General features: G+C 46.1%; 1 protein-coding gene across 2 annotated transcripts in view; it reads right to left on the bottom strand.

Annotated features, from left to right (window-relative positions):
* Positions 1-4,888: 4,888 nt before the first annotated feature.
* Positions 4,889-9,551, bottom strand: part of LOC126999524 (ichor-like) — a 37,114-nt gene continuing 32,451 nt past the window's right edge. For both annotated transcript variants that reach the window (XM_050862190.1, XM_050862191.1), the window contains one exon: positions 4,889-6,900. In XM_050862190.1, the coding sequence (XP_050718147.1) occupies positions 5,445-6,779 (1,335 nt within the window). In that variant the 5' untranslated portion in view covers positions 6,780-6,900 and the 3' untranslated portion in view covers positions 4,889-5,444. The remainder of the gene's footprint in view (positions 6,901-9,551) is intronic.

Raw genomic sequence — 9,551 nt, forward strand, 5'->3', positions numbered from 1 at the left:
TAAGGTGGATGCAAGCTATTTAATTTAACAGCTGGAGGAAAGAATGAGTGTGTGTGTGTGTGTGTGTGTGTGTGTGTGCGTGTGTGTGTGTGTGTGTGAGGGATAGTTTGTATACATGTAAAGAATTCCTCAGGGCTTCAAGCATTACTAAACAAACAAACAAACAGACAAACAAACAAGCATTCCTCCGATATTCAAGTGGACAAACAAACAAACAAACAAAAAAGGAAGAAAAAAAAGCGGAAAAGTAAAGGAATACAACTCAAGTCTAAGGGCCAAAATCACCCTTCACTTTTTTTTCACACACACACACACACACACACACACACACACACACACACACACACACACACACACACACACACACACACGAACACACACGCTCCTATATAATATCTATGTATAGGTTCATTTACAAATTATTCTTTTTTATATAAGATCTGGGCAGAGTCTCATGTGTGTGTGTGGTTTGCAAATAATAGAAAAAAAAAAACAGTAAAAAAAAAACCCAAATAAATAACTAAATAAAAAACTCGTCTACTTTTAGCAACCACACGTTATTCAATAGGCAACTGCTCGACCATCTTGTAATAATAATGATAAAAAAATGATAGCACTGACAATAGTAATAATAGCTGTAGTAAAAATATTAAGCTATCCACAAGCATAGATCTAACGGTGGGAAAGAGCCTGTAACAAGAACTTCAGCCTATTGCAAAAAGGAGAAGAAATGAGGAAGAAGAGGAGGGATTGCGGAAGGGACGGGAAGGAAGAGCAGGAGGAGGAGGAGGATTGAATGATGAATGAGGGAAGGAGGGGTGATACAATGAGTCGGGGCCAATCACCAATCACTGAGGCACATACAAGGTCGCCAAGAGGTCACATTAGGTCATCAAGGTTACATTAGGCCACTAGATACCTCCTCGACCTCACCTGCTGGGAAATAGGGCCAGATCAGGTCAGGTCACATGAGGAATACAAAAAGGCACCAATAGGATCACATATTAGGTCACACGTTACCTGTTTGACCTTACTTGGTAGCTTCTAAGGTCAGGTCAGGTCACAAGGGCGCCGTTAGCACGAAGGGTCATCAGTAACACCAAATACAAGGGTTTCAATTCTCCTGTTCACGTTGACTTTACATAAAAGCTCCGCCCACTCGAGTCAAGCATCCACCAATCACAGGCCGTCTGAGATGAAAAGGGGCGTGGCTTGCAGTTAGATCAGCCAATGGGATGCATGGAAAGGGGTGGAGGGCGGGGCCTGTCTGCCAAGTCGACGTGAACAGTACATAGCAACGTTTGACATCACTAATAGGTTAACATCATCACCATCATCAGCACCTCTACATCATTAACACCATCACCATCACCATCATCATCATCATCATCATCATCATCATCACAGTTCTTTGCTAATAGGGTTGAGTCAGCATAGTTTAGAATCTACAAAAGTCTATCTTGCATATATCGTTTTGCTAAAGATAGGGAATAAAGTACATATTCTTAAACGTATCGGGCTCCCTCTACGTTTATTTCCCAAGGTTACAGAGAAGATTAACCAAATTTATAGGGGTGTTTTTTTCCCGTTCAAGATATACAGAAGCAACATTGCCAGATTATCGTACTCAGCCGCTTATATTTCCTGACCTTCTACCCCAAAACTGTCTTCTGGGCTCCAGTAACGAAACTCATTTATAGTTATCGTTAAAAGAGTTAGATCCTGATGTTTCTTGGCAATAGTTAGGCGTCCGAAACCGGTAAATACTATGCTCTGAGTACGACAATCTGGCAAACGTGTGCAGAAGTCGGGTCACACTATCACAGGGATCACGAAGAAGCTCATGAAATTCCCAGCAACTTCCACGAGCAGAGGCTTTTCAAACAGGTGTATACTGAGGAGCCGAGACGTTTAAGAATTTACAAGCAATGGCAAGGTTCAATTTAGGAGAGATAATACCGAATACATCTTTTGACAACTTTTAGCGGAGGGTACATCAGGCTGCAACGTTACCAACACAGACGAAAGACCCCTCACTACCCACACCGCATAGCTAGTAGGGTAGAAGACAGGGTACATCAGGTTGCAACGTTACCAACACAGATGAAAGACCCCTCACTACCCACACCGCATAGCTAGTAGGGTAGAAGACAGTGGTATCCTTGAACACACGAACTAAAAAGAGAAACAAAGTAATGCGAAGTAAGAAATAGGAGAGAATATACGTGGATTAGTGATGATGATGATGATTTACAATATTGATGTTTTCTGTGTTTTCTTCGTTTTCCGGTTGAGGATTTCGGTGTTTTCCTTCGTTTTCTCAGGCACTCTCATTTTCCTGTTGTTTTGACTTCAGTTGTCTTCACCATAGCATTTGTTTTCCCTTGGTTAGTTTAATATAATCACCTTTTTCTTCTTTTTTCGGCACCATAAGTTACAGTAGAACCATATCGCAGCACCATTTTTCTGCATAGACATAGCTTTCGTAATCATCTTGTATAGTTTCCCTGTTCATAGCACCTCAGTTACCATGTTCTTCAACCCTGTGATATATACTCGTCCATGGATAGCAAGCAAGCACTCAGCGGGGACCAGAGTCTTCGTTTTCTGCGTGACTCATTAGGAAAACCGATCCATTTGAAGGGTAACTCTGTCTTGGCCCCGAGCTGCCCATTCCTCCTCCCCTTACCTAACCTTAACATAGAAATAAATGAGAGTGGTAAGGACCAGCCCACCTCTCTCGCACACACACACGCTCACACTCACACACACATAGGTACACATACACACCTACACGCACACATATACACGCACATAAGCAGCAGCCTTGTAGTATAGGAGGGAGGATGTTGAAGTATACACGGAAGAGTACAGTAATAAGGATAATAATAATAATGATCATTTATATTTATAGTAATTAATAATATTGTTTGCACTTGTTGTATTGGGAGTAGAGGGAAATGACGCTGGTTTCCTTACAGGTGTGGTCGATCGTACCTGTCCACCCTCGCTTACAGAAAGAGAGAGAGAGAAAGAAAGAAAGATAGTTAAAAAATAGCTCTCCGGTTAAGCTAAATCAAAATACCAAACTTCATCTTAACAACAGACACGAAAAAAGTTAAACAATGGCCAACATCTTGTATATATGAACACGAAATGACTCTTACTTATACTTTTTAATATTTTCTTCAATATTTTTCTCTCGTGCGTACTAAATGGCGGCTGTGTCTATACCATTTTGTACTGATGTTTACTTTTTCTTTAGTAATTTGTTTTTTTTTGGTGGCACCAGTGAGAGAGAGAGAGAGAGAGAGAGAGAGAGAGAGAGAGAGAGAGAGAGAGAGAGAGAGAGAGAGAGAGAGAGAGAGGAAAATATTGGTAAACATTTCAAGGCAAACCAATAAAAGAAGATAAGAGAATATAAATAAGAGGAGGAGGAAGAGGAGGAGGAAGAGGAGGAGGAGGAGGAGGAGGAGGAGGAGGAGGAAGAAACGAGTTCCCTTATTTCATGTCCTCAAAACCCACTCACACACACACACACACACACACACACACACACACACACACCGGTAATTAAGCGTTTGTTCCGTGTAAGTGATTTCGTGTGTGTGTGTGTGTGTGTGTGTGTGTGTGTGTGTGTGACGCATGACTTCCAAATACCCACAAAAAAAAACAGGAGGAGGAGGAGGAGGAGGCCGAGGAGGAGGAGGAGGAGGAGGAGGAGGAGGAGCGGAATAAAAAAAAGAAAGAAACATAGAAAAAAGAGAAAGATAAGAATGAAGGAAGGAGGACAAGAAGAAAAAGAAGAAAAAGAGAATAAAAAGAATATGAAAAATGAAGAAGAACAAGAAAGACAAGAACAAGAACAAGAAGAAAACGAAGAAAACATGAAGGAAGAAAACCGAGAGAAAAGAAAACAAAGAAAAAAAAGAAAGAAAGAGAGAAAGAAGTAGAAGAGAAAACAACTAAAAATGAGAAAGACAAGAAGCAGAAGGAAACGAGGAATTAAAAGGAGAATAAAAAAGGAGAAGAAGAAGAAGAAGAAGAAGAAGAAGAAGAAGAAGAAGAAAGAAGGAGGAAGAGAAAACAACTTAAAAGAACGATAATAAGACAAAGAAGATGAAGAAGAAGAAAACGAAGAAGGAGAAGAAGAAGAAGAAGAAGAAGAAGAAGAAGAAGAAGAAGGAAGAGAAAACAACTAACATAAACGAAAATGAAACAAAGAAGATGAAGAAGAAGGAAACGAGGAAGGAGAAGGAGAATAAAAAAAGAATAGAAAGAAGAAGAAGAAGAAGAAGAAGAAGAAGAAGAAGAAGAAGAGGAGGAGGAGGTATACCAAATTCCACAAGGGGCTGGAGGAGGAGGAGGAGGAGGAGGAGGAGGAGGAGGAGGCGGCAGGTCCGGGATGGAAGGAAAGAAAGAAAAAAAAAAAACCCCTTTGCTCGCGAGGGCGGCGCTGACCCACATAGGAAGTAGGTCGCCGGTGGCTCTCTCTCTCCCTCCTCCTCCTCCTCTTCCTCCTCCTCCCTCCCTCCCTCCAACACACGCTCTGTCATGTCTTTATGCACCAAGAGGTAGGAAGAGGAGGAGGAGGAGGAGGAGGAGCTAGTACCCCCCTTCCATCCCCCCATTTCCCCTCCTCCTCCTCCTCCTCTTCCTCCTCCTCCTCCTCCTCCTCCTCCGCTGCGTCACACCCACAGCTTTCACTTGAGGCCCACAGAGCGTGTTTCTCTCTCTCTCTCTCTCTCTCTCTCTCTCTCTCGATCAGTGTGTTAGTGTGTGTGTGTGTGTGTGTGTGTGTGTGTGTGTGTGTGTGTGTGTGTTATGTCTTTTTTGTTTTATCTGTTCTCTACTGGTGTCTCTCTCTCTCTCTCTCTCTCTCTCTCTCTCTCTCTCTCTCTCTCGGCCACAGCACCTGCTCCAAGTCCATGGCCATTGTCAAGGGTGAAGTGAAGGGAAGCCGTCTCTCTCTCTCTCTCTCTCTCTCTCTCTCTCTCTCTCTCTCTCTCACCAGCAGTACCCAGTCTTATCAGAGGGCATTAGCAGGTTGATTTTGAAGCAGGAAGATGATAGATGGAGTAGGAAAAGGAGTAGGAAGGAGGAGAGTGGAGTTTCGGGTCTCTCCTCCTTCTGCAGCGCGAGGGGGGACATGTAGTATTGGTAGTAGGAGTAGCAGTAGATGTGGTTGTAGTGGTTGGGTTGGATTAGCTCAGCCGGTATTCTCAAACGCTCTCTTCGGCTCTCACGTCAACTATATCCAAAGGCCGAAGAGGAGATCAGTCGGGTTCTAATGAGTGTTTCTTAGGCTCATGGGGGTAGAAGAAGGGTCGAGCTGCCAGAGGGGTCATGGAACTACCTCTGGGAATGGCCACGACTCCTACGGAAAGCCTTATGTGTGGTATGCGTTGTAGCGTTGAAGAATACGACTCTTTTGGTGTTTGCGGCTAATCCCTGGAGACTCTCTTGTGGATTTGGTAGTGTTTGAGCAGGTGAGCTTTCTGCCTGAACGCCTTGCTGCAGGTCTCGCACTTGAACGGTTTCTCCCCGGTGTGAGTACGGAGGTGGACCTTAATGTTGGACTTGTTGAGGAAGCCGCGGTTACAGACGGTGCAGCGGTGGACGGGCTTGTCCTTGGTGCCCTCCGTCGTGATGGGAAGTTTTGTACTCTGTTGCTTGCGGCTGCGGCCCTTGTTGATCTTGAGCCCCGGGAAATCGAGGCCGATCTTGGTGGAGGAGAGGTCGGTGGACTCCGGCGAGGCCAGCTGCGTCTTGTCTAGGTAGGATCTGGTGTCCAGCTTGTTGGTGAAGAGGTCGTCCGTGGTGGTGACGGCGAAGGCGGTGGGGTCCGTGGTGTGCGGCTGCGCGTCCTTGTGGCTGTAGTAGTGGGAGCGTGCGAACATGGGGTCGGCCTTCAGCAGACCGCCTCCGCCGCCCACGTCCTTGAGGCCCTGCATGAGGCGGGACTGGAGGATGGGCATTGAGATCTCGCTCTTGTACTGCGCCTCCGTCACCATCCCCTGCAGGTAGTTGTTGTTGGTGACCGCGCCCGCCGCCAGCAGCGAGGACAGCATGGGGGAGTGCGTGGGCGTGCTGGCGTACTCTATGGTGGTGTGGCCGATGCTGGTGGTCGAGGCCTGGGCCACCACGGACATGGGCGAGTGGCCGGACGGGGACATGGTGGAGTTGACGAGTGGGTCCGCGGGCTCCACTTTGACCCCGCCGCTCATGTTCTCGAAGAAAGCCTCGATGTCCTGGAACTCCGGGGCATTGAGGGGCTCCAGGGACTCCGGCAGCATGATGTTGTTGATGCTCGTGTTGACGCTGTTGTCCGCGATGGCGCTGCCGATGATAGAGGCGATGTCATCAATCTCCTGCGTGATGGAGTAGCCGTGGTGGTGCGTCTGGTCCGGTGCGCCTTTATGGGTATTCAGCACCGTGGTCGTAGTGGTGACGGGCTCCGGCGCTCCAGCATAGCCCAGGAACGTGTTGCTATTTGTGATGGCGCCCTTGTACTGGCTGCCGGGGGAGTTGGACGAGGTGGAGGACGTGTCATGTCGCGAGGAGGCGGACGTGTCTGGCGAGGCTGTCAGGTAGTCCAGTGGCTCCAGCGGCTTGAGCTCCGCGAAGGTGGAGTTCGGCGGCGGCAGGTCACGCAGGAAGGAGTCCAGAGGGTCCATGGCGGCCTTGGTGTCTGTGGCGTAGCGGGGCTCGAGTAGGTCCTCATGAGCCCACGCCTGCACACCATCGGGGGAGTCCGCGGGCTGGGGGTAGAATTTCATCGGTGCTTGTGGGTGGTGCTGGGGGGCCTGTGCGGGGCGGGGGCGTGGCGGCTGGAGGGTCAGTGCTGGAGACTCGGCATGCTTCTGCGGGGCGGCGCCTGGCCTGGCCTTCCTCACTCCCCTGCAACACACACACACGCGCGTTAGCCACAGAGGGGACAGAGCCACAAGACGGACACACGCACACGCTCACACTCACGCACACATGCACACGTCCGCACACACACACATGGAGGTGCGTGTAAACATAGGGAGAAAGGGTGCACATGCCTGGTGTGTGTGTGTGTGTGTGTGTGCAGAGTGAATGCATGGTAAACACGGCAAGACACACACAGAGGAAGGCACACAAAGACAGACCTTTTGTTGAAGCATAAATTCACTTAATAGGCAGTCATGAAGAAACGCACACACACACACACACACACACACACACACACACACATAGAAAACCACATAAAATTATCAACCTGCAAAAGATGACAACATTAATATTAAACACAACATGAAATAATAAAAATAATGTCATAGAAATAAATTAAAAACATTACTTATAGATTTAAACATGCAGCAATTTTATGTCTTATTGTGTTGGCAAATTCTGCAGTCACTCTTATTAATATTATTATTATTATCATTATTATTATTATTTTTACTCTGTGGTGGAAGAGGAGGAGGAGTTTAGAGCGAGAGAAAACTTGATCTAATGACAGCAATAACGATTTAGAGAGCGTGATAAAACGTGTGTGTGTGTGTGCGTGTGTGTGTGTGTGTGTGTGTGTGTGTGTGTGTGTGTGTTTATAGTGGTTACTTTTCGTTGCTATAAAGAGAACGTCTGTCTTTTTGTCTGTATCTGTCCGTCTGTCTGTCTGTCTGTACCTGTCTATATGTCTGTCTTTGTCTGGGTCTGTTTGTATGTCTGTCTGTCTCTGTCTGTCTGTCTGTCTGTACCTGTCTATATGTCTGTCTTTATCTGGGTCTGCTTGTATGTCTGTCTGTCCATCTGTCTTTCTGTTTGTCTCTCTGTCTATCTGTATCTCTCCCTGTCCCTTTCTGTCAATTGTCAATAAGTAAAAGAAAGGGAAGGGAGGATTTACAAGGATGATCTCACTGCGCAAAAGGTTCAGGCATCGTTTCGTGGTCTGGATCCCATTGGCAGGAGATCGGATTCTCTTAAAGGCGACTCAGCCCTGTTCATGAGTGATATTTTGACGTTTTATTGTTTGTGTATAAATCTTTCGTGTCTTTTATTCTTTTTATTCTCCTCTTCTTTTTTTGTGCGATACGAAGGAGGAAGAGATGGAAGGAAGTAAGAGAGAGAGAGAGAGAGAGAGAGAGAGAGAGAGAGAGAGAGAGAGAGCGAGAGCGAGAGCGAGAGAGAGAAGAGGAAAATAAATGAAAGCTAGAGATAGATAAATAGATAGACAGATAGATAGATAGATAGACATATAGATAGAGATATAGACAGCTCGATAGATAGAGACAGAAACAGAGTAAAGGGGAGACAAAGAGACAGAGAAGAGGAAGAAGAAGAAAGAAGTAAGGAAAGGGAAGGAGTGAAAGAAAAGAGAAAAAAAGTAGGAACGGAAGGGGAGAGGGGGGAGGGGGGCGGGGGGGGGGCGGGGGGGGCTTGTTAGGGGGGGCCGAAGGGGTGAGGGCCAAACTACCTGGCCAGCCCTTGTCGTTAGTTCAGGCCGCTCCCAACAGGTGTCGCGCGGCGCTGCCAGGGGGGGCGGGGGTGCCAGGGGGTGCCAGGGTGGGAGGGGGTGCCAGGGGGTGCCAGGTGGGGGGGGGTGCCAGGTGGGAGGGGGTTCCAGTGGGGGGTGGGGGTGCCAGATGTCTCCAGGTACACACACACACACACACACACACACACACACACACACACACACACACGTACACACACACGCACACACGCACACACTAAGGTTATGTTTATCATGTAACTACTTCTAATGTCTATTTAATTTTCTACTACTACTACTACTACTACTACTACTACTACTACTGCAACAACAACAACAACAACAACAACAACAACAACAACAACAGCAGTACGAACAAGAATAAATGATGTGTAGGCAATGAACTTTTCAAGAACACACACACACACACACACACACACACACACACACACACACACACACACACAGCAGCCAGTTCTTTCCTTCCTTCCCTCTCCCTCTCCCTCTCCCTCTCTCTCTCGTCTAATAATACTAATAATCAAGACGAGGACACAGACGCTAACTAGACCTAAAAAAAAGCGAAGATAAATGTACTAACTAAGAATATAATGATGTTGATAATGCCGCCTTGCCGTGTCTCTCCGTTGCCAACCTTGAGGAATTGGCAACGCTGGCAACGTCTTACTTTCTATACTGACACCAATTCGAGGCTGTGGTGGTGGTGGTGCTGACGGTGGTGGTGGTGGCGGATGTGTGTGTGTGTGTGTGTGTGTGTGTGTGTGTGTGTGTGTGTGTGTGTGTGTGTGTGTGTTTATTTTTACCCATTTTCTGCTTTTTTTTCACTTTTTCTTTCTTTCTTTTCTATTTTTATTTTTTTGTTTTGTTTGTCTATTTTTGTGTTTTTCTTTTTTTTTCTTTTTTTCTATTTACTTTATCATTTTTTTGTTCTTTTTCCTTTTCTTTCTCTTACGTTCGTTAATATTTTCCTTCCTTTTTCTTTTTCTTTCTTATTCCATCAAATTTACATCATTTCTCTTATTTTTCTTCCTCTCTGCTTTATTTTTTTTTATTGTTTATTACCTTATACAAT

This window comes from Eriocheir sinensis, chromosome 16, assembly GCF_024679095.1.
Source record: "Eriocheir sinensis breed Jianghai 21 chromosome 16, ASM2467909v1, whole genome shotgun sequence".
Taxonomy (NCBI): domain Eukaryota; kingdom Metazoa; phylum Arthropoda; class Malacostraca; order Decapoda; family Varunidae; genus Eriocheir; species Eriocheir sinensis.